At 40.5% G+C, this 25,416-nt stretch overlaps 1 protein-coding gene across 1 annotated transcript in view; it reads left to right on the top strand.

The window, feature by feature from the left end:
* The first annotated feature begins 2,255 nt into the window (after positions 1 to 2,255).
* The window catches only part of LOC130045739 (olfactory receptor 1J4-like), a 28,298-nt gene continuing 5,137 nt past the window's right edge, over positions 2,256 to 25,416 (top strand). Inside the window, exons 1-2 of the mRNA XM_056138575.1 lie at positions 2,256 to 2,750; positions 14,475 to 14,489. Of these exons, the coding sequence (XP_055994550.1) occupies positions 2,256 to 2,750; positions 14,475 to 14,489 (510 nt within the window). The remainder of the gene's footprint in view (positions 2,751 to 14,474; positions 14,490 to 25,416) is intronic.

The raw sequence follows: 25,416 nt of genomic DNA on the forward strand, positions 1-25,416 counted from the left end.
TTATGTTCAGTTTCCGGTGGTAAAGAAAGGTGACTTAGTCTCAATCACAATGCTATATTGAGATCTTAAATGGAAAAGTATTCACTAGTTATTCAGCACTGTGTCTGGCAAATAATCAGTGTAGAATCTCAAGACAGATTTTAATAATCTTTCCTCAAACTAAATGTTTTTGTTATAAATCTTCAATGTTCATAAATCTCCAAATTCTGGGACAATACATATAGAAGTTTTATGAAATAAACCTGTCTAAATAGGTATCTCACACTCTTTGTGAACATGATCTGTTCCTCTTTTCCTGGGTGAAGGACAACAATAATCAAAAGTTAATGATCACAATCACGATCATCCTGTTGTTCCTCGATTTCCTCGAGCAGGCACCAGTAATGTCTCCTTCTTCCTAGCCCTAAGATTTTAAAAGAGCCATTTCAATGCTCTTTCAGGATTAGGAGAATGAGACCCATCATTGTTACTGGTATTTGGCATATTGGGTACGACACGGGAAGTTTGCCAGACTCTGCTGTGCGGGCAGGATACTTTTGGTAGCCTGCCAGTTTCTCCAAAGGAAAAATTAATAAGATGTCGTGCGGCCACACTTGCAGCCACGTGCTTCTGGGAGCTGGATTTTATAGTCTCTGCATCTTGGCCGTTGATGGGACCAACCTGGCGCTGTCAGCAGCTAGTGGGTGTGACGCCTACCTACTTTAAAATGGGGGGTCTGGTTGGAAAAGGCCCAGTCCCAATCCGAGTAGGCTTGGAGACCTCAGCCCCGACACCTGCATGCCTGGGTTCCGCTGCCAATTCTTTCATGCATGAAGCCCATCCGGACATGTGGACAGTGGTCCCAGCATGGCCATTAAATCAAAAGTTAAATCCTATGAAAATCAGGCTCTCTGTTTGTTATAGTTTGTTAGTTTATTGTGGTGTCTCCTCACATACTCAGTCATAATCCACCTTAGAGAACACGGAGAGATAGAACCAATGTCCCTGAGCAGTTCAGTCTCTAAGAAGTACTTGCCATTATGCTACTTATCTTGAATACAAAGGTCATCAAAGATTCCCTCTTTCAACTATGTTGGAGTGATGTCATTTACCATGTCAGGACATGCTGACAAATGAGGAGTAGGAGAGCCATTGTATCACTGTATCATTGTCATCCTGTTGTTCATCGACTTCCTCAAGCAGGCCCCAGTAAAGTCTCCATTTGTCCTAGCCCTAAGATTTTAGCAAGTGCCACATTGGAGGCTCCTTCAGGGTCAGGGGAATGATACCCATCATTGTTACTGGGTTTTGGCATAACGAATATGCCACGGAGAGCTTGCCAGACTCTGCTATGTGGGCAGAATACACTCGGTAGCTTGTCGGGTTCTCGAAGAGCGTAAAGTAAAAGTAAAGTAAAGGCCCTCCCGTTGATCATCGATTTGCTCAAGTGGGCCCAGTAACGTCTCCATTGGAGACTTTGTTGTTACTGTGTTTGGCATATCGAATATGTCACGGGGAGCTTGCCAGGCTAAGAGGTCATGCAGTCGCATTTCCGGGAGCTGGGTTTTATAGTCCCTGGGTCTTGGCAATTGATGGAATAACATGGCACCAGGGGCAGTTGGTGGGTGTAATGCCTAGCTACTGGAATATGGGGGATCTGGGTGGAGGAGGCCCAGTCCCGATCCGAGCAGGCTTGGAGATCTCAGCCCCAGGTCCTGCACACCTGAGTTCCTCTGACAGTTTCTTCATGCATGAAGTTCACCCAAACATGTGGAGAGTGGTCTTAAGCATGGCTGTGGCTGGTTCCGGAGGTCTTCAGCTGCCACGTCTCAGCTCAGATGAGCCAGTGTATTGTAATTAAGAGACAGATTTTGGTTAGATACATGTGGTCATCCATTTCACCATTATCTGTAGCAGTACTGCAACTTTGCACACCTAGATATTGTGATTTTGTACACCACTTCAGCACTGAGACTTGCATTGCTTGCTTACTATTGTATATAGCACTTTGTACAGTGCTTTGTACAGGGCATGAGTTAAGCTGTTGTTCAAAGTATTTTTCCAGATTATGAAAATACCTTATAAATTGTGAATATGTGATGTATTAGTCAAACCTGAAAGGTACATGGTGATTCATGCATACATACATGTGAGTAGTGGACAAAGTCTAGTTAAAAACTAACAACACTTTCATATAAAAATTGTGTTACTATAATATGGCTATTCGGGTTCTGAACATTTCCTTCTTTTTGAGTCCCAGAAGAAAGAGGAGCATCATGAAGAGACAGAATGAGACCAGAGTTTCTGAATTCCTCCTCCTGGGTCTCCCTATACCATCAGAAGAACAGGGCTGGTTTTTGATGCTCTTCCTGGTCATCTACCTGGCCACCATGTTGGGGAACTTGCTCATTGTCCTACTTATCAGGATAGACTCTCGTCTCCACACCCCCATGTACTTCTTCCTCAGTGTCTTGGCCTTCAACGACGTGTTTTTATCAACTGTCACGGTTCCCAAAATGTTAGTGGACATGCAGAGTATTCACAAGTCCATCCCCTATTCAGGGTGCGTTACTCAGATGTATTTTTTAATATTATTTATTTGTACTGACAATTTTATTCTTGCAGTGATGGCTTATGACAGGTATGTAGCTGTCTGTCAGCCACTCCACTACAACATGATCATGAGGCAAGAACGATGTATCACGTTAGTAGCTTGGTCCTTGATCTTCAGTTTTTCACACGCACTGATCCACACCCTGCTCTTGATCCCAGTGTCCTTCTGTGGTGTTATTACCATCCCCCACTTCTTCTGTGAACTCACTGCATTGCTGGAGGTAAGCTGCTCAGACACTTCCCTCAATAACCTGGTAAAATTAATTGAGGGAACAATGATTGTATATATTCCATTCACTTTTATCATGGGATCATATATCTGCATATGGGCCACCGTTCTGAAAAATCCTTCTGCTAAGAAATTCTTCAAAGTCCTTTCTACCTGTGGTTCCCATCTCCTAGTTGTAGCTTTATTCTATGGAACCATTACAAAAGTGTACTTTTTACCCTCACCAGCCATATCTGGTGCAAAAGAAATAGCTGCTTCTGTGATGTATATGATAATCACCCCCATGCTGAACCCTTTTATCTACAGCCTGAGAAACAAAGATATAAAACAAGCACTAAAGTTGATTTCTAATAAGATGATGTTCTATAAGTCAAACAACTTAGCCTGAATAAGATAACAACATATATGAATAAATAAGAAAGCTATTACACAATAATAGATGTTCTGAGAGCTCTGATAAACCTGTTTACATACACACACACAAACATCTCAGAGAGCTTGGTATTCCCATGTTCCACTCTGTTGACATAAAAAGGTTTTATAAACCAGACTGAACAGTAAAGAGAAAGTGAAAGGAATAAAGGCTTACATAAATCATATTTTCAAATTTATTTTATTCTAACCTTCCCATTATAAAATTTTAATGTTTACTTTTCATTTTCTCTTAAGTATGGATTCATACCCTTCCTCAGGATCTTATTTTGCCATCAGATGACTGTTTTTAATCAGTATCAGTTCATCCCCACTCAAGAACAACTGGGATTCCCCAGCTCCCAGACTAGAGATGGCCCCTACAATAATTGTACAGTTTTAAATGAATTCAATTTTTTATTAAATAAATTTCAGGACACAATTTTGAAAGCTTTCTCTCTATAATATTTTAGTTACTTCTTCAAAATTAATTCTAAGGGGGTATCAGAATTGTTTTTTTCTTGATCCAGGTGGCTATTTAACATATGCATTACTTGTCTAAATATTGAACATGATATACTTTTTAGGTTTATACACTTTCTTTATGCTCTGACAAAACAGTATAAAGATGAATTAGGAAGCAATTGAGACAACCCATATCTTTCTTATTGAAAGGTTTATTATCAAATATCTACATATATATTTAAATTACATAAATAATGGAAATTTTGTATTTTACAATAGACATCTGTGACATGTAATATATGAAAACAATGTACACAAATAAAATGTAGACACATATGTGATTATATTAATGCATAATCATGTAAAGATATAAATTATAGGTCTTTATATCATTTATACATAGATAAAACATGAGTTCCATTGTTATCATGACTGATGTTTCCATTTATCCACTTGATTGTTTTTCTCTCCTTTCTAATAATTTCAGGTATTTGCTTTCACTCTAAGTCATTTAAAAAGAGTTCTCTCTCTTCTTGCATCACTATCAAACATTACCAAACACTATCAAACATTACCACTATCAAACCAAATCCATCACTCTAAAGTTGCTAGTTGGCACAAGTGTGAGTAATAATTAAGACTATGGTCTGAGTTAGCAAGGCCACCGTGAGCTTTTCAGAAACTAACTTACTTACAAGAATGAATGAAGACAAATTTTTGAGAGATATGTAAGGAACAAAACTGTGTAATGACACTATATGCACTAGTAACTATTATAAAGATACAATATAGTCTAGAGTGAAAATATTTCATTGAAAAATTACATATTCATGACATTTTAAGAACACCTATATAGTTACAAGAACTCTTAAGAACACAACAATCACCAAACAATGCGATTTTAAAAGTGTTTCTCTTTATCCAGAGCAATGTTACTGTGAGTTCAGAGCTTACATTGCTTGCATCTGACCTGGGTTTGCTTCCCAGCCAGACTACAATATCCCAAGCAACACCTGGAAATATTACAAAGCACAGAATCAGGAGTAAGTCCTAATATAGCTAGGTGTTCCATAACCAAAGAGAGCAAGGGAGAGAGTGAGAAAGAGAGAGAGAGTAAGAGAGAGAGGCAAGCCGTATACTATTTACAACAACCAAAACACCGTGTATAAACAATCATAGACCCATTGAAAGGTGAAAGGTGAAAAGTGAAAGGTCTACAAAGTGAATGATAATGAAAGAAAAGCTAAAGAAGCTATATCATAAGATATACTTTCAGCACAATATAGTAGCAAGAGAAAGTTATGGAAACCAGGTATTTATAAAGCTTGCAACTACCAAGATATAGTTTATTAAAATATATGTAATCATTATAGGAACACAAAATAAAGTAAACAACTATTGAATTACATTGAGCGGAATATTTATAGTAATACAAAAACAGGAATTTAAATGAATTTATAACAAAGGATGAATAATCCATAAGAAACTTAACAAGAAAATAATTATCTGAGTGATGCATTAAAGAGATAATACATATTAAATGAATATACTATTGGTGCAGAACATTCCATCCAAAGAGTAGTGTTCCGGTGGCTGGCAGGGTGTAATAACATTTTCTCTGAAACAATATAAGATAAGTATATAAGAATTTATTCTCTTGCTACCAAAGTCACGTCAATAAGTTTTTATTTAAAAAGCACTAGACTAGGGACCAGACTGAGAGTACAACTTTCTTAGGTGCTTGCCTTCATGCGGCTGAGCTGGGTTCAATTCCCAGCACTCCAAATGGTCCACTGAGTACCACAAAGACTGATTCCTGAGTTCTCAGCCTGGAATTAACCCCTGAATATTACCGGTGTGTCCCTAAACAAATACACCAAATACACACACACACACACACATATATATATATATATATATATATATATATATATATATATACTACCAAGTGGCATAAAGAAATAATAGAGGAGGCTAGGCACTTACTTTGCAAACAGCTGACTCAGGTTTGATCCCTGAAATACCACCAGGGGACACTCCAGAGCACAGAGCCAGGAATAGACCCGGAGTATCACCTAGGGTGACAAATTCCATGCGCACAAAATTAAGCAACAAAACACACCTTCTTTTCATGAGTTTCTGGAATAGTCACCAGAGAAAGCCTATGTGGGGACAGAAAAAAATTCTCAAAAAATATGAGAAAAGTGAACTCAAATCAGGCTGTAAGGGACAGGCCCAAAATGGACTACCACCAGAATTAATTTAGCTTAGCTTAATAGGAACCTGCATTGCAAAATAACTTGTTTTTCAAGGAACAGGTCTAGATAAGCTTTTTCAGATCCGCTTTATAGGAGCCTGCACTGCAAAATAACTGGTTTTTCTACCCCTGAGCAAGGAATTCAGATACAGGTACTCGAAGGGTGGGGGTCAGACCAGATAACCGGATGTCTCTCACAAGACCCATGTTGCAAGACCCAGGACTGCCTTTAAAACCTCTCAGTTTCTAAGCACTGACGCAAAATGCTAAGGCTAAGAAGTGAAGTACCCTTAATTGGATTGGTTAAGAAAGCATATGTTGTTACAAATCTATTGGCTATGAAATGCGCGGGCTTTGCTGTAACGGCCAGTGAAGGCCTTTGAAGAAGGTCGGAGTCTTGCCTCACCTAACTCACCTGCGTGTCTGTGTAGGCGGCTTGACCCTGGCTAGCCAGTCTTACGATAAACCTTGCTTACTGTTTGCAGTCTCTGGAGTCTCTTTGTCGTTAAAGGGAGATCACGATCCGCGCCCTAACAAGGCAAATTTTCTGTACTGATGAAACCACAAATCAATCATAAAAGGTTTATTAAAAGATCAAAATAGTAGAGATGATATAACATAATCCTGAACATTAATTGACTTGATAAAAATACAATTGGAAGGTAGCACTGTCCTCACATTGTTCATTGATTTGCTCGAGCGGGCCCAGTAACGTCTCCATTGTGAGACTTCTTGTTACTGTTTTTGGCATATCGAATATGCCATGAGTAGCTTGCCAGGCTTTGCCATACTGGCAATATACTCTCGGTAGTTTCCCGGGCTCTCCCAGAGGGGCAGAGGAATCAAACCTGGGCCAACTGGGTCGCCACGTGCAAGACAAACGCCTTACCCGCTGTGCTACATTGAGACATTAAAAATATTCAAAAGCAAATTAAAGTGAATGGATTATGTCCCAATACCTTGGCAAAATTGCCTAGATACATGATAAGCAACAAGGAGAGCTTCTTCAACAAAGAGGACAACAGGATAGCTACATTAAAAAAAAAATTAAAAGGAATCTGAATCCATCTTTACCATGCAGCGAATTAATTTTAAATGGATTAAAAACCTTGATACGTGACTCAAATCCAGAGAGCAAATAAAAAAAAATCTCACAACTCTCCTTAGAGTTATCTCAAGGAACCACTTGACTCAAACCACAGGACAAAAAAATAGAGCTGATAAAGACAAAGGGGACCACATCAGATTATGAAACTTTTCCACTCCAAGAGAAATGAGTAGAGGGTTGTGGTGAAAAGAGAACCCTCATTCTTTGTTGTGAGGATGTCTTGTTCAATGAAAAGAAATATAGAAATTTGTTTTCTTTGAATAGAACTTCCATGCAACTGAGCAATATCGCTTCTTGACATCTATCTCAAAACTATAAAAACATGAATTTCAAAGTATATATGCACATTATAATGACTGTAGCATTTCATACAATAGCCTAGATATGGAGTCAGCCCAAATGTTCAACTATTGACAAGTGAATCAAGAAACTGTTGCATAGTTACATTATGGAACCTTGTGCAGCTGTAAGAAAAGGTGAAATCATGCAATAACTTGGATGTGGATGGAGCTAGAGGTTATCATACTGAGCAAAGTCTGTCATAAGCGAATGATGGATACAGAGTGATCTCTCTCATGTGGGCTATAAATACCCAGAAATGAAACAAAGAGCAGAAATTGAGAGATAGTTCACAGAACTGAGTTTAAGGGGACTGGGATATATCTCAGTAAACTTTAAAGTATTGGTAGAGGAATGTAGGGCATTCTGGTCATGGGGTTTATCTAAAACAATATGCATGAAACTATGGTTAACAATTATAATGCAAAAAAAGTAACCACAAGATGTATAAGGCAGTCAAAAACACAATAAAAAAAGAACCCCTCCAATTAGTCCGGGCACTCTCTCCTCATTCAAATAGGTACCCGCCCAGCGCCCAGCACCAGGGACCCTTTTCCGGCCTGCGCAGCTAACTAGATCCCCTGAGAACAGCCGGTTTTCACCCTTGGTCTGCACGGGACGGGAACTGAGGCACACTATGTGGAAACAAAGCTGAACTGCTCCGGGCACTCTCTCCTCATTCAAATAGGTACCTACCCACCCGGTACCTTTGGTCAGGGACCCTTGCTGGAGCTGTGGCCACATTAGCGGCCACGACCTATTCTCCCACTACATATCCCATTGGAACTATAAGTTACCCGCTTAGATGGAACCTTTAATAGGTTAGCTTAACCACCAGAAACAGATTAGCCAATAATGCATTAAACCCATCTCAATTCATTCTCCATCTTAAGCAGAATAGTAACAGTGAGCGTGAAGGTCTAAACCACACAGGTCACGATGGTAAAGCAACGCAGAAGCCCACCAAGCTTTCTTATTGAAGAGGCTAACCCAGAAGACACCAACAGTATTGGAGGGCTAAACAGCCTCTCTGACAAGAAATTTAGAAGGGAGCTACTGAGGACACTTAGGGAGCTAAAAGAAACAATGCAAAGCAATGCCAATAAAAGACAAGAGTATTTGAAGGTAGAAATTAGGAAAATACAAACAAAATTAGAAACAGAAATGTCAGACCTGAAAAACCTGGTAGGCGAATTGAAAAACTCAGTGGAAGGCCTCAGCAGCAGAGTAACAGCTGCTGAGGACAGAATCAGTGAGCTCGAATATGAAGTCCAGAGACTCTCCAGAAAAGAGAAGAAAATGGAAAAGAGACTCACAATTTGGGAACAGATGGCAAGAGAAGATCCTGATGAAGCCAAGAGGGGTAACATAAGAATTATTGGAGTCACAGAGAGACAAGAAGAAAATCCTGATGAAGAAGAAACTATCAGAGACATCATTGCTACAACATTTCCAGAGATGAAGAAAACATGTGACCACAAGCAGGAGGCCTGAAGGGTACCAGCTAGAAGAAATCCGAATATAATTACCCCAAGACACATCTTCATCAAAATGACCAAAAACCTTAGATAGAGACAAAATTCTGAAAGCAGCAAAATCAAAGAAAGAAATTTCCTACAAAGGAGCATCCTTAAGATTCACAGCTGATTTGTCTGATGAAACCCTCATTGCCTGAAAACAATGGTGGGATATAGTGAAAAAACTCAATGAAATAAATGCCTCACCAAAAATACTTTACGCAGCGAGACTCTCATTCATAACAGAAGGAACAACACACAGGTTCACAGACAAACAACAGCTCAAGGAACTTCATAGACTCAAAACCATGGTTACAAGAACAACTAAATGGGCTACTTTAAGAGAGACGGGACTCTCAAATACACCAAATTTCAACAGAAAAATGGTACAAAACTCCAAAACAATAATCTCTCTCAAGGTCAATGGGCTAAACGCACCAATTAAAAGACACAGAGTGGCAGGATGTATTAGAAAATTGAACCCAACATTCTGCTGCCTGCAAGAAACACATCTCCACAGTCAAAGCAAACACAGGCTCAGAGTCAAAGTCTCTGTAAAACAATCCTACAAGCAAAATACTCCCATAAAAAAGCTGGGGTAGCCATCCTAATATCAGACCACATTGATTTCAAACTGAAGAAGGTCACAAGAGACAGTGAAGACCATTTCTCATTGATCAAGGGATCTGTACAACAAGAAGAACTTAAATACTAAATGTATATGCACCTAATGAGGGACCAGCAAAGTACTTAAAACAACTACTCATAGACTTGGAGAAAGACATTGATAGCAACACAATACTAGTGGGAGACTTCAACACCACTTTATCACCTCTTGATAGATCAACCAGACTCAAGTTTAGCAAGGACATACTTCATCTGAGGGAAACAATGGAAGAAAGAGACTTAGTAGATATATACAGGACATTTCACCATCCAAAAGCTGAATACACATTCTTCTCAAGTGTACATGGAACATTCTCCAAGATAGACCACATGCTGAGCCACAAAACATACCTCCATAAAATTAAGAAGATAGAGATTTTATCAACAATCTTCTCAGACCACAATGCGCTGAAATTAGAAGTAAATCACACACAAAAACAGAAAAGTAAATCAAACACTTGGAAATTAAAGAGTGCACTATTAGACAATGAGTGGCTTAGAAAGGAAATCAAAAGATTCCTAGAAACTGATGAAAATGAGGACGCAAGTTATCAAAACATATGGGACACAGCAAAAGCTGTGATAAGAGGAAAGTTTATAGCTCTACAAGCATTCCTCAGGAAGGAGGAGCGAGCACACATAAGTAACCTAACCTCACAGCTTAAGAGCTTGGAGAAGGACCAACAAAAGGAGCCCAACCCGAACAGGAGGAAGGAAATAATAAAACTCAGAGCAGAGATTAACGAGATGGAAATCCAAAAAACAATCCGAAATATCAATGAAATCAAGAACTTGTTCTTGGAGAAAATAAACAAGATCGATAAGCCTCTTGCAAAACTCACAAAAAAAGGGAGAGAGAAAACCCTAATAAACCGAATCAGAAATGAAAAGGGGGTCATTACAACAGAAACTACAGAAATTCAAAGGATCCTCAGGGAGTACTATGAGAAGCTTTATGCCACGGAACATCTAAACCTCGAGGAAATGGATAAATTCCTAGATTCCTATAGACTCCCAAGGCTGAACCAAGAAGACCTGGAATACCTGAACAGACCTATCACCGTCAAAGAAATTGAAATGGTAATCAAAAGTCTCCCCAAGCACAAAACCCCCGGCCCAGATGGATTCACTAGCGAATTTTCCAAATATTTAAAGAGGGCTTACTCCCAATCCTCTTTAAGCTTTTCCACAAAACTGAAATATCAAAAACACTTCTGAACTGTTTCAGAAGCAAATATCACCCTGATACCAAAAGCAGATAGAGATACCACAAAGAAAGAGAATTACAGGCCGATATCCCTAATAAACACAGACGGAAAGATCCTCAAAAAACTATTAGCAAATAGAAATCAACAACTCATCAAAAAGATCATACACCATGACAAAGTAGGGTTCATCCCAGGGATGTAAGGATGGTTTAGCATTCGGAAATCGATCAACATAATCCATGATATCAAAAAGAAAAGATAAAAACCATATGATTATATCAATAGATGCAGAGAAAGCATTTGACAAGATCCAGCACCCATTTATGATGAAAACCCTCTCCAAAATAAGTATAGAGGGGACTTTCCTCATTATAGTTAAAGCCATATACCACAAGCCTACAGCAAGCATCATCCTCAATGGGGAAAAACTGAGAGCCTTCCCTCTAAGATCAGGGATGAGACTGCTGTTCAATATAGTACTGGAAGTACTTGCAATACAGTTAGGCAAGAAAAAGATATTAAGGTCATTCAGGTAGGAAAGGAAGAAATCAAGCACTCTCTATTCGCAGATGATATGATACTATACTTAGAGAACCCTATAACTGCCACCAAGAAACTCCTAGAAAAAAATAGACTTGTATAGTAAAGTTTCGGGCTATAAAATCAATACCGAAAAGTCCATGGCTTTCCTATACACAAACAGTAAGAGAGAAGAAAGTGACATGAAAAAACAATCCCTTTAACAATTGTGCCCCAGAAAATCAAGTACCTAGGAATCAGCTTAACCAAGGGAGTAAAGGACCTGTACAAAGAAAACTACAAAATGCTATGTCAGGAAATAAAAGAGGACACACGAGAAAAAGGAAAGATATCCCCTGCTTATGGATCGGGAAAATTAACATAATCAAAATGGCAATACTTCCCAAAGCATTATACAAATCCAATGTGATCCCAATAACGATATTCATGACATTCTTCAAAGAAATGGAGCAAACACTCTTGAAATTCATATGGGACAATAAGCCCCCACAAATAGCTAAAGCAATTCTTGGGAAAAAGAAAATGGGAGAAATCAACCTCCCTAAGTTCAAACTCTACTACAAAGCAGTAATAATTAAAACAGCATGGTACTGGAACAAAGGCAGAGCTGCAGACCAATGGAACTGACATCTCTCCTCAATCATACGATCATCTAATCTTTGATAAAGGAGGAAGAAATGTGAAGTGGAGCAAGGAAAGCCTCTTTAACAAATTGTGCTGGCAAAACTAGATAGCTACAAGCAAAAAAAATGGGCTCAGATCTCTGCCTAACACCATGTACAAATCACTTAATCACTTAACTTCCCGTTAGTCGTCAATTTGCTCGAGCGGGCGCCAGTAACGTCTCCATTTGTCCCTGTCGCGTGCTAGTGTAGCCCAATGGCATCTGTTCGGTCTGGGAACATGAAGAGCCTCAAACCAATCGTTCATGATCTTGATGGAAAAGTCTGACCATCTGGTAGGTGGGCGGCCACGCGTTCTTTCGACATCCAGTGGAATCCAGTCGGTAACAGCTCTAGTTCAACGGTCGTCCTTAAATCTCATTACGTGACTAGCCCATCTGATTTTTGACACCTTGTCAAACGAGACAGCGTCCCTGATTCTTGATCGTTGACGGATGTCAGAACTCTGGAGTCTTTCTCTCATTTGAGTGAAACATGATATTCCAAGCATAGCTCTTTCAATTCCTCTTTGGGAGACCCGAATAGCATTCTCACCCTGTTTACGTAGGGCCCAGGTCTCTGAGGCATATGTTAATGCAGGAAGAACAGTGGAATCAAAGAGATGTGCCGGGAGCTGGAGGTTCTTCATCCTCTTAGCTATTTCTTCAACGTTCTTGAAGGCGTTCCAAGCCTCTCTCTTCCTCCTGTGCAGCTCGGGTGCCAGGTCATTTGTCATGTTGACTTCTCGACCTAGGTACACATAGCTGTTGCATTCGGAGATGGTCGTTCCATTGAGAGTGAATGGGGCATCAGGAGCAAGACTGTTTCTCATAAGCATTGTCTTCGTAGGATTCAGCTGTAGTCCTACCTTTCCACACTCACAGTCAAAGTCGGCCAGCATTTGTGCCGCTTGGCTGATGTTTGGTGTTATTAAAACAATGTCATCAGCAAAGCAGAGGTGGTGTAGTTGCCGACCATCTATCTTCACTCCCATTCCTTCCCATTCCAGTCGTCGCATGATGTTCTCGAGGGTGGCACTGAAGAGTTTCGGTGAAATGGTATCATCCTGCCTAACCCCTCCCTTGACATCAACGATCATTTCTTTGTAGAATGGTGAGATCCTGGTAGTGAATCCGCAATACAGCACAGGGAGAATCTTGATGTATTGGGCTTGAATGCCCTGATTGGCTAGGGCTTCAATGACCGCTTCCGTCTCAACAGAATCAAAGGCCTTCTTTAAATCAATGAACATTAAACAGAGCAGCATCTTGAACTCCCGAGAAACCTCAATGAGCTTGGTTATCATGTGGATATGGTCGATGGTGCTGAATCCTTTGCGGAACCCAGCTTGCTCGCATGGTTGTCCTTCATCTAGTATTCTGCCAATCCTATTTAGGACGACTCGAGTGAACAACTTGTAGATGAAAGACAATAGGCAGATCAGGCGATAGTTGCCAATGTCATGGATGTCTCCCTTCTTGAACAGTAGTACGGTCCTGCTGATTTTCCTTTGGGACGGAACCTTGCATTCAGTCAGGTAGCGTGTGAAGAGCCGAGCCAGTGTATTGATGAGTACTGACGGCAGGTTCTTCAGGTGTTCAGGTCTGACCTTGTCTGGGCCGGGTGCTGTTCATTTCTTTACTGACGAAATGGCGTGTCGGATTTCGGAAGGAAGAACGTTGGGAACGACATATCCATCCTGTGGAATTTGGTACGTCGGCAAGTGGACATGGCTATCGAAGAGATTTGAGTAGAAGTCATGGATAATCTTCTCCATTGCCATTCTGGAGGATGTGATGGATCCATCAGGACGTCGGAGGGCAGTCATCTTGGTCTTGTAGTTGGCGAAGGACAGGCGGGTGTTACGAATACTTTTCCCAGCTTCTGCCGCATCTATCAGCACTTCTGCTCTTCTCTTTGAGGTCTTCCTTGAAAGCATCTCTGCACTGCTTTGCGATCTCGGACGTTAGCTTGCAGTTGCCTGAGGCATGCGCCAAACCACGTTGGCGAATAAACTCAAGAGTTTTCGAAGACAGGCGTTTTTTTGTGACTATCTCTCTCTTGGCGTTCCTCGCACAATCATGGAGGTGCTGAACCAGTCAATCGTATTCCTTGTCAATGTTGTCAACAATGGCATCTTCCCATGTTGCTGCAGTAGTGCCAAAGAGCTCCCAGTTGGTGGTCATTCTGGGAGTTCTCTTTTTAAACTTTGCGGCCCTTTCTCCCCACTCTGTGAAGTAGAATTTTGCATGAAGGAGACGGTGATCTGATCCCATTCAGAATTTTGGGACAACAGCAACATCGGTTAGGCAAAACCGTCGATTGAATATGATGTGGTCTATTTCGTTGTGGAATCGTACACCGGGAGACTCCCATGTTCAACCTTTAGATTCTGCCTTCTGGAACTGTGAGTTACCATGAATGGTCTTGGTCGACATGATGAACTCAGACAGTTTCTCACCCTGTTCGTTCCATTCTAGGCCATGGGTCCCGATGTGAAGTTCTTCAGCTGATCTTCTCGGTCTTATCTTGGCATTAAAATCACCCACAATGATCTTGTAGAAGGTGTGGTCTTCTTTATAGAACTTCTCCAGTTCCATGTAGAACTTCTCGATTTCTCTTTCATCATAATGAGATGTTGGTGCATAGACAACGAAGATAGAAACTGCCAGCAGTGAGCCACATCTATTCAAATGTAAACGTCCAATTCAGGTTGTTAGGCATTTGAATGAATCAATGCTCATGGCCAAGGTTATGTTGACAAGGACACTGACGCCTCCGACACCTCTTTTATCGCATGCTCCAAGGAACAATTCTTCTCCAGTGTCGAAAACAGCATGGTGAGATTCATGCCTTCTTGTCTCGGTCAGACCAATGATGTCGTACTTGATCATTTGCGCTTGTACCATCAGGTCCTCGATGGATGCATCTGATGCTAGCGTACGTGCATTGAAAGTACAGACGATCATTTTTGTCTTCCTTCGTTGTGGCAGCCTGGTTTGGCCTTGAGATTTTATCGGCCTCTCCTTTCTCATTCTTCTCAGTGCTGCAATGTCGGTGAAGCCTTCAGGGTCAGGTGAATGATACCAGTTGTAATTTGGCATATCGAATACACAACGGATAGCTTGCCAGGTTCTTCCGTGTGGGCTGAATACTCTCGGTAGCTTGCCAGACTTTCCGAGAGGGTGGATAGAGGCTTTGGGGGCGACCTCTAATCGCCCTCGTAGGTGTTACCATATTTGAACCCTATCAATATGGTATGGCAATTCCGGAAGATGGGTATGTAGTGTCTTATGATGTGTCGTGCAGCCGCCACGCGGGTCCAGAAAGCATCCTGGAGTGTGGCAGCGGCTGGGTATTGGAGGTAGTGTCGGTAGTGGAGGTCTGCCAGTGAGGTATTTATCTGGTCCCGGTAGGGGTAGGGTGGGTCTTCTGTGTGCAATCCGATCCCTGGGTCTCTAGTGGTTGGTAGGAGCAGACAGGGCAGAGTAGGGTGGTGCTCCTGATTAGAATCCCTTTGTCACCTGTGGTTGGTGGGAGCAAGCAGAGAATCTCTGTCCCTGGGTCCGCTGAGCCTGGAGTCCAAGGTCTCAGAGATTTCCGCTTATCTTGTTCTGTGGGTCTCCAGTCTTGCGTGAGTCTCAGCTGGAGCTACCATGTGGGTCCGGAAAGCGTCCTGGAGTGTGGCGGCGGCTGGATAATGGAGGTAGTGTCCATCATGTACAAAAGCAAGATCAAAATGTATTAAAGACCTCAACATCAGATTGGGATCCATAAAGTACACTGAAAACAAAGTTGGCAAAACCCTCCTTGACATTGAAGCTAATGGTATCTTCAAAGATGGCATGCCAGGGGCTGAGTCAGTGAAAACAGAGATAGACAAATGGGACTATCTTAAACTAAGAAGCTTCTGCACCTCAAAAGAAACAGTGACCAAAATACAAAGACAGTCTACAGAATGGGAAAGGATATTCGCCAAATACACTTCTGATAAGGGGTTGATATCAAGGATATACAATGTACTGGTTGAACTCCACAAGAAGAAAACATCCAGCCCCATCAAAAAATGGGGCAATGAAATGAACAGAAACTTTATCAAAGAAGAAATCCGAATGGCAAAAAGGTACATGAGAAAATGCTCTACATCATTAATCATCAGGGAGATGCAGATCAAAACCCAATGAGATATCATCTCACACCACAGAGACTGGCCCACATCCAAAAGAACAAAAGCAACCGGCGTTGGCGCGGATGTTGCGAGAAAGGGACCCTCCTTCATTGCTAGTGGTAATGCCAACTGGTTCAGCCATTTTGGAAATCAGTATGGACAATTCTCCAAAAATTAGAAATTAAGCTCCCATTTGACCCAGCAATACCATTCCTGGGAATATATCCCAGAGAGGCAAAAAAAAAGTATAGTCAAAGTGACATCTGCAGTTGTTTGTTCATTGCAGCACTCTTTACAATAGCTAGAATCTGGAAAAAACCTGAGTGCTCGAGAACAGATGACTGGTTAAAGAAACTTTGGTACATCTACACAATGGAGTACTATGTAGCTCTTAGAAAAGATAAAGTCATGAAATTTACATACAAGTGGTACTACATGGAAAGTATCATGCTAAGGGAAATTAGTCAGAAAGAAAGCGATAGACATAGAAAGATTGCATTCATCTGGGGAACATAAAGTAACAAAATAGGAAACTAACACCCAAGATTGGCCGAGATTAGTGCCAGGAGGTTTACTCCATGGCTTGGAGGCCAGCCACACATGCTATGGGAAAAGGGAGCTCAGATAGAGAAGGGACCACCAAATAAAGGATGTTGGGAGGATCCTCCCAGGATGGGAGAAGCATGCTGAAAGTAGACTATAGATCAAACATGATTGCCACTCATTACCCCTTTTGCAAACCACAACACCCAAAAGGAGAGAAAGAACAAAAGGGAATGCCCTACCACAGAGGTAGGGTGGTATGGGGGGGAATGGGGGGTGGGAGGGATACTGGGATCCGTGGTGGTAGTTAATTGGCACTGGTGGAGGGATGGGTGTTTGATCATTGTATAATTGAAACCCAAGCACAAAAATTTGTAAGTTTACAACTTTACCTCATGGTGTTTCACTAATAATTTTTTTTTAAAAGAACCCCTCTAATTAATGGGGAAAAGCAGAACAAACACTTCCTAAAAACATACAGATGGGCAACAGGTATATGTAAAAATGTCTTTTTTCACTCTTCAGAAATAAAGTGCAAAGCAAAATGGCAAGAAGATATCATGTCACACCAGTTAGACTAACACACACTCAAAGACTAGAAATAACAGCGCTGTTGAGGGTGAAGGAAAAGGAACCTTCATCCACTATTGCTGGGCATATCCTGTGCTTCAGTCTCTATGGAAAATAGTATGGAGACTTCAAAACACTGAGATATGAACTTCCATTTGACTTTGAGATTTCGCTTCTTGGCACCTGCCTTGAAGAATCTAAACTCTTTCACTTGAAAAGATGCTTGCACTTCTAAGTTCTTTGCCCTGCTAGTCACAGTTGCCAACATATGGAAGCAACCCAAGACCTGAGAACATGCGACTTAAAAAAGAATCTATCCTATGTATACCCACTCAATGGAATACTAGTCAGCTGTGAGAAACAAGAAATCCTGCAGATTATTACTACTTGAATAGAAATAGAGGGTAAATCATAATAGAGGGTAAATCAAAGACAAAACAAATAGCTAATGATTCCTCTTATTTGAAGTAAAGTTATAAATAATACCAGAATTTAAAAGTAAGCAGTTGAAACAGATCCTGATAATCTAGCTGCAGAAGTGATTGACTAAGAGGTGGCTTTGGTGAGAAAGGGTGAGAGGATCTAGAATCAGTGATTTAATGACATTCTGGTATGGGGTTTGGTGTGGAAACAGGTATCCCTGAAACATTATTCTAAAGAGTATTGTAAAGCAGAGTACATACCTAAATTTAATTTTTAAAAAATATGAAGAAATATATTTTTAAATAGTTCATTCATGTACACAAATAATGTAAGTTTAAAAGAAAATTTTAGAAAATAATTCATTTGCAACTGTGCAGAAAAAAATAAAATAGCTAGAAATAATTAAAAATTTTAATGTCTATATGGAACAAATTGGACACATAATGCGATTTGGAGACGACTGCTGGACTAGAGCCATTACCAACTGGATTCCACGGGATGTCAAAAGAGCCTGGCCGCCCACCTACTTGTCGGACTTCTTTGTCAAAACCTGAGTGAACGGTTTGATGCTCTTGTGTTCCTGAAGCGAGAGACGCCATTGGACTACATTAGCATGTGACAGGGACAAATGGAGACATTACTGGTGCTCACTCAAGCAAATCCATGAGCAACGGGATGACAAGTAACAAGTAATACAAGTGATGGAACAAATTAAATTTTAGACATTTCTTTCAATGAATAAAAACTGAAACAACATAGGCATATAATTAAATACAAGATTTAAGTTTAAAATACTTAGAAGATGTGTGATGTGAAATATTTTAATTTATGATAAGCACAGATTTCTAAAGATTTATTGTAAGCTGTGTGCCAGGAATTCTATTATGGGTAGCTTGTAAATCACAGGCCTAGATCATTTTTTAATTATTTCTCAATAAGAAAATACATTTTTCTTTAAAACGAAATGTATTTTCTTATAAAAATGTAGAAATCACGGTTTATAAAAAGAAAGTTTTGAAAATTGGGTGATAAAATCATCATTATGTCATTCTGAGTAATATTGTTAGTAAATTAAAGAATAAGTCACAAAAGGGGTGAGGATAGTTCTAAGTAATATATGAAATCAAGGACTTGTATCCAAAATCTATAAAGAACTGTACACTGTATTGTCTTTAAATAAAATTACTGAACTCTCATCTTTTAAAAATGTACCAAAAAAATTTCAAGAACTCACAATAAAAGATTTTTTAAAAATAATCTAAGGGGCCAGATATATATTACATAGGGTGGGTTCTTGCCATGCTCTGAGATTGCCTTGCATGATCCTGAGCTCAGAGCCACAACTATGTCCTGAGCACCCTGGGATGTGTCCACAAATTAAATAAATATTTTAAATAAGCAATAGATAGGAAAAGATGAATGGCAAAGACAAATATGTGTTAAATACATCAGTTATTGAGTAAAGATAGCAAAAGCTATCACTCTACATTTACTGTAATGTTACAATTACAAAGTCAGGTCATAGTAAATGTTGATCACACCTATGAGAATGTTGATTTCAATAACAGTGACCTCCAAAAGTTATCTGAGGGCATTCAAATTCTTCACAATATTTGCAAGGATGGAGAATGATATGATGTATATGAAAAATGGAGGAAGTCATTTAAAATTCTCATCAAAATAAACCATATGATCTAACTCCTTCATCTTAAATGTGTAGCCATAAGACCGAAAGCTAAGATCCTTTAAAAAGTGATTTATACACCCATAGCTTAATTTTTATGGACCCAAATCAGAAAAAAGAAAATGCAAAACAACCTTTTAATATACCCAACATGATATATTTCAAAATAACACACCAGTGGAAAGCTTAGGCATTAAGCAGCATGTACTAGTGTTGTTCCATTAATATAACGGTCACGGTCATGGTCCTCCCGTTATTCATCGATTTGCTCAAGCGGGCCCAGTAACATCTCCATCATGAGACTTGTTGTTACTGTGTTTGGCATATCAAATACTTCAAGGGTAGCTTGCCAGGCTCTGCCGTGCGGGCGAGGTACTCTGGGCAGCTTGCCGGGCTCTCCGAGAGGGGCGGAGGAATCGAACTCGGGTCAGCCATGTTGGCTGCGTGCAAGGCAAACACCCTACCGCTGTGCTATCGCTCCATTAATATAAATTCAAGATAAAATCACTCTGTTTGATAGAAATAAAAGAGAAGTGGATGCCTGGCAAATATGAGGGTAGAAAGACCTTGCTAAACAGGACTTCCAAAGAAGAACAAGGTGATTTTCAAGTTGAGGCCTCTTAGCTCCAGTTTGATTGAACCAGTGCTTTGAAGAATGAATGTATATCCAAAATTCGTCAAGTTGCACATTTTAAATACCTGCAATTACTGCCTGAAACTCAGTGCTTGACATCAGTATATGTTCTAAACCTAAGTGTGTTCCTTCAGACACAGACCAGCCCTTCCCTGCCCTGAAACCACTTGCCTGAAAGCCTGGTGACCCCCATCCTTCTTTGCTGTGCTACTGCATCCACCACTAGACCAGGGATTGGCCCTGTCAGTCATCAATCTATCCCCTGAAACTAAACCCATGTAGACACACCAGCATCATGTGAAAACTTTACTTCATACACCTCTTCTATAGAGGGCAGGTGGGCTCTGATTTCTCAAACAGTTGACAGCCTTAAATCTCAGTTAGCCAACCTAATAACTAGTTGACAGCCTTAAATCTCAGTTAGCCAACCCAATAACTAGCTGACAATTTTCTGGGCACACTTGGATAACAACAGCATGATAAGGAAAATAACCTGAATAGCAGATATATTATTAGTAGCTGTCTTTTAGAAACAACTAGGCAGATAAGTTCCCAAGTAATTGGGAATCTTAACCTCCACCATTAATACCCACAAAACTCGAAGAACAACGGGGAAACCAAAGAACTCAGCTGCAGTTTAAGACAGTAATAAAAACCCAGGCAAGTCCCCAAGCCCATCAAAACACTTTACCCAACTCGATGAGGACCTAAAATCAGCTCTCACTATATTGGAAATCAAAATTAAGCAAGAACTTGCCAGCGAAATTGAAAAATCACTAGATAAACGAATTCAACAAACCCCCCAAAAAACTTTCAGAGAGTGAAATATTCCACACAAATGAAATTGAAGGAGCTAAAGAACACACTAGCAAGTCAGTAGCAAAGTCTCACATTTAGCTGACCTTGAAGACAAGATACAGGCCAGCATTGAAAAGGAAGTCAAACACCTAAGGATAGTAGATATACGGGACAGGTAGATTGCTCCATAGCTGGAAGTCTGCCTCATGAGCAAAGGGGAGGAGGCGGTTGAAATAGAGAAGGGATCACTAAGAAAATGATGGTTGGAGGAATCAGTTGGGATGGGAGATGTGTGCAGAAAGTAGATAAAGGACCAAACATGATAACCTCTCAGTGTCTGTATTGCAAACCATAATGCCCAAAAGTAGAGAGAGATTATGGGGAATATTTTCTGCCATGGAGGCAGGGAGAGGGTGGGAAAGGGGGGGACATATCGGGATATTGGTGATGGGGAATGTGCACTGGTGGAGGGATAGGTGTTTGATCATTGTGTGATTGTAACCCAAACATGAAAGCTTGTAACTATCTCACAGTGATTCAATAAAATTAAAAAAAGAAAAGAAAGTCAAAAGAGAAAAGAGAAACAAAAGAATGGAAGAAAATGTAAGATACTTAATGAACAAAGATGAGAAGATAATCTCCGAATTATAGGAATATCAGAAGGTGAAGGAAAAAAGGAATAGGGGACAAAAAAAGTTCTGGAAAGGCTAATAGCTGAGAACACCACCAATCTCTGCAGAGACACAGCTGCAGATTCAAGAAGCAAAAATAAAAAAAAACTACCAAACAAAGTAGACTCAAACATATAAAGACACAGAGAAACCAAAGAGAGAGACAAATTTCTTAGACCAGGCGCTGTTCAATCTATAGAAAGGAATTAGAAATGGGGATGTGCACTGCTTATTGATCAAGGGAACAATAGACCAAGAGATATTAACTAATTAACATATACAAAACAAATGTTGAGTCAACAATGTTTTCTCAAATCGGGTAATCGGGTAGGGCATTTGCCTTGCACGTAGCCAACCCGGGTTCAATTCCTCTATCCCTCTCAAAGAGCCCGGCAAGCTACTGAGAGTATCCCTCCCTCGCAGCAGAGCCTGGCAAGCTCCCCGTGGCATATTCGATATGCCAAAAACAGTAACAAGTCTCTCAATGGAGACATTACTAGTGCCCGCTCCAGCAAAATCGATGAACAATGGGAGGACAGTGCTACAGCTTCCCTACAGTGTACCTAGAATAGTACATGCTTGGAAATGTAACAGAAGTGGGAAATTTCAACACGCCACTGACACCCTGGATAGATTCACTAGACAGAATGTCACTAAAGACAAAAGAGCCCTAAATGAACAACTAGTAATGCTGGGACAAATGGACTTATATAGAGCATTCCGCTCTGAAAAAGCCAATTACATGTTCATCTGTAGTATGCATGGAACATACTTCAGGATAGATCACATTTAATGACATAAGTATAACTAACAAATTTACAAAGATAAGGATCATATCAAATATCTTATCAGACCACAATGCAACAAAAATAGAAATTAACCATAACAAGATGATGTGGAGGGACTGGAGCGATAGCACAATGGGTAAGGTGTTTGCCTTGCATGCAGCCAACCCGTATTTGATTCCCAGCATCCCATATGGTCTCCCAAGCAACGCCAGGAGTAATTCCTGAGTGCATGAGCCAGAAGTAACCCATGCGCAATGTCGGGTGTGACCCAAAAAGGGAAAAAATTATTTTACATTGTTATTTATTTTACACTGAATATTTTACACTGAATAAATAAAATTATCTCTTTTTTTCTTTGATAAAGGTGCAAGAAATGTGAAGTGGAGTAAGGAAAGCCTCTTTAACAAATTGTGCTGACATCACTGGACGGCTACATGCAAAAAAATGGGCTCAGAATTCTGCCTAACACCATGTACAAAGGTAAGATCAAAATGGATTAAAGACCTCAATATCAGACCAGAAACCATAAGATACATTGAAGACAAAGTTGGCAAAACCCTCCATGACATTGAGGCTAATGGTATGTTCAAAGATGACACGCCACTGGCTGAGCAAGTGAAAACAGAGATAGATAAATGGGACTATCTTAAACTAAGAAGCTTCTGTACCTCCAAAGAAACAGTGACCAAAATACAAAGACAGCCTACAGAATGGGAAAGAATATTCGCCGAATACACATCTGACAAGGGGTTGATATCAAGGATATACAAAATACTGGTAGAACTCCACAAGAAGAAAACATCCAACCCCATCAAAAAATGGGGCAATGAAATGAACAGAAACTTTCTCAAAGAAGAAATCCGAATGGCAAAAAAGCACATGAGAAAATGCTCTACATCATTAATCATCAGGGAGATGCAGATCAAAACCACAATGAGATATCATCTCACACCTCAGAGACTGGCCCACATTCAAAAGAACAAAAGCAACCGTTGCTGGCGCGGATGTGGCGAGAAAGGGACACTCCTTCACTGTTGGTGGGAATGTCCACTGGTTCAGCCCTTCTGGAAAACAGTATGGACGTTCCTCAAAAAATTAGAAATTGAGCTCCCATTTGACCCAGCGATACCACTCCTGGGAATATATCCCAGAGAGGCAAAAACGTGTAGCCGAAGGGACATCTGCACTTGTTTGTTCATTGCAGCACTCTTTACAGTAGCCAGAAACTGGAAGAGACCTGAGTGCCCAAGAACAGATGACTGGTTAAAGAAACTTTGGTACATCTACACAATGGAGTACTATGTGGCTCTTAAAAGAGATGAAATCACGAACTTTACATACAAGTGGTACAATATGGAAAGTATCATGCTAAGCGAAATGAGTCAGAAAGAGAGGGATAGACATAGAAAGATAGCATTCATCTGGGGGATATAAAATAATAAAATATGAGATTAATACCCACAACACCAGGAGAATTACTCCATAACTTAGAGGCCAGCTGGGTATTCTAGGGGAAAGGACAATTCAGATGGAGAGGGGAACGCCAAGTGGAGGGTGTTTGGAGGATCCTCCCAGGAGGGGAGATGCAGGTTGAAAGTAGACTGGACTGAACATGTTCGCCACTCAATGCCTCTTTGGCTGATCACAGCGCCCAGGAGGAGAGAGAGAACAGGGGGGAATGCCCTGCCACAGTGGCAGGGGGGGATGGGGGGATGGGAGGATGGGGGGGAGGGATATTATCCTGGTGGTGGAAAATGGGCACTGGTGGAGGGATGGGTATTTGATCGTGGTATGACCGAGATCCAAGCACAAAATTTGTAAATCTATAACTGTACCTCATGTTGTTTCACTAATAAAAAATAAAAAAAAAAAAATTATCTCTTTTTTACTGGAGGGCATATTAATGTATCATAACAACTGGGGATGAGAGTGAGTTGAATAAAGTGTGTTGAAGGAAAACTTGAGAAGGATCATGTACTTAGAACCGTTTTCTGAGAAGTCTGAATGAAGCTCTGATCTGCCTCTGACAATGAGTGTGTGTTTGTACTTGTTAAATATGGAGGGGATGTAATTGTGCTGATGATTTGCTGGATGTTGTGTTACATAGTTGTGCTGTTGTGAGGAGAGTGTGGGCAACTCAGAAGTTAACAAATGAAGACTATATTAATCAACTTGTAGCTCCATTCAATCACTATCAATTCTGATTCAATAGCAGTGACTAAGCTATTGAGTGATCTTTCACTAAAATATGTGATGTTTATTAGAGCATTAGACATATATTGTGCACCTATATTTCTTAGCTTGATGATCTAATAAAACAGTAATAAAAAGATTTTGTTTAAATTTTTATTAGTGAAACACCATGAGGTACAGTTGTAGACTTACAAATTTTTGTGCTTGGGTTTCAGTTATACAATGATCAAGTACCCATCCCTCCACCAGTGCCCATTTTCCATCACCACAGGTCCCAGTATCCCTCCCACCCCCCATCATCCCCATCCCACCCTGCCTCTGTGGCAGGGCATTCCCTTTTGTTCTCTCTCTCTCCTTTTGGGTGTTGTGGTTTGCAAAAGAGGCATTGAGTGGCAATCATGTTTGGTCTATAGTCTACTTTCAGCATGATTCTCCCATCCTGGGAGGATCCTCCCAACACCCTTTATTTAGTGCTCCCTTCTCTATCTGGGCTCCCTTTTCCCGTAGCATGTGCGGCTGTCCTCCAAGCCATGGAGCAAAATTCCTGGTAAAAGGATATTCACCGAATACACATCCGACAAGTGGTTGACATCAAGGATGTACAAGGCACTGGTTAAACTCCACAAGAAGAAAACATCCAACCCCATCAAAAAATTGGGCGATGAAATGAACAGAAACCCTCTCAAAGAAGAAATCTGAATAGCTAAAAGGCACATGAGAAAATGCTCTACATCATCAATCTCCAGCCGGTTTTTTTCTTCACTGCGGTGTGCTGTAAGATGGCGCTGGGAGTGGGCTGTGGGCATGACTTCTGGAATCAAAGGTTGCCTAGGAGCCGGGGCGGCTCTGTTACAGTTCAGAAAAAGTCCTGGTACCCGCATGCCAGAGCCATGCTTGTAGAAGTTCATGGTTACCGGGATTCCATCTGAGGAAGGCGGGGAGACAGCACC

The sequence above is a fragment of the Sorex fumeus genome, unplaced genomic scaffold (assembly GCF_029834395.1).
Source record: "Sorex fumeus unplaced genomic scaffold, SorFum_2.1 ptg000129l, whole genome shotgun sequence".
Lineage (NCBI taxonomy): Eukaryota > Metazoa > Chordata > Mammalia > Eulipotyphla > Soricidae > Sorex > Sorex fumeus.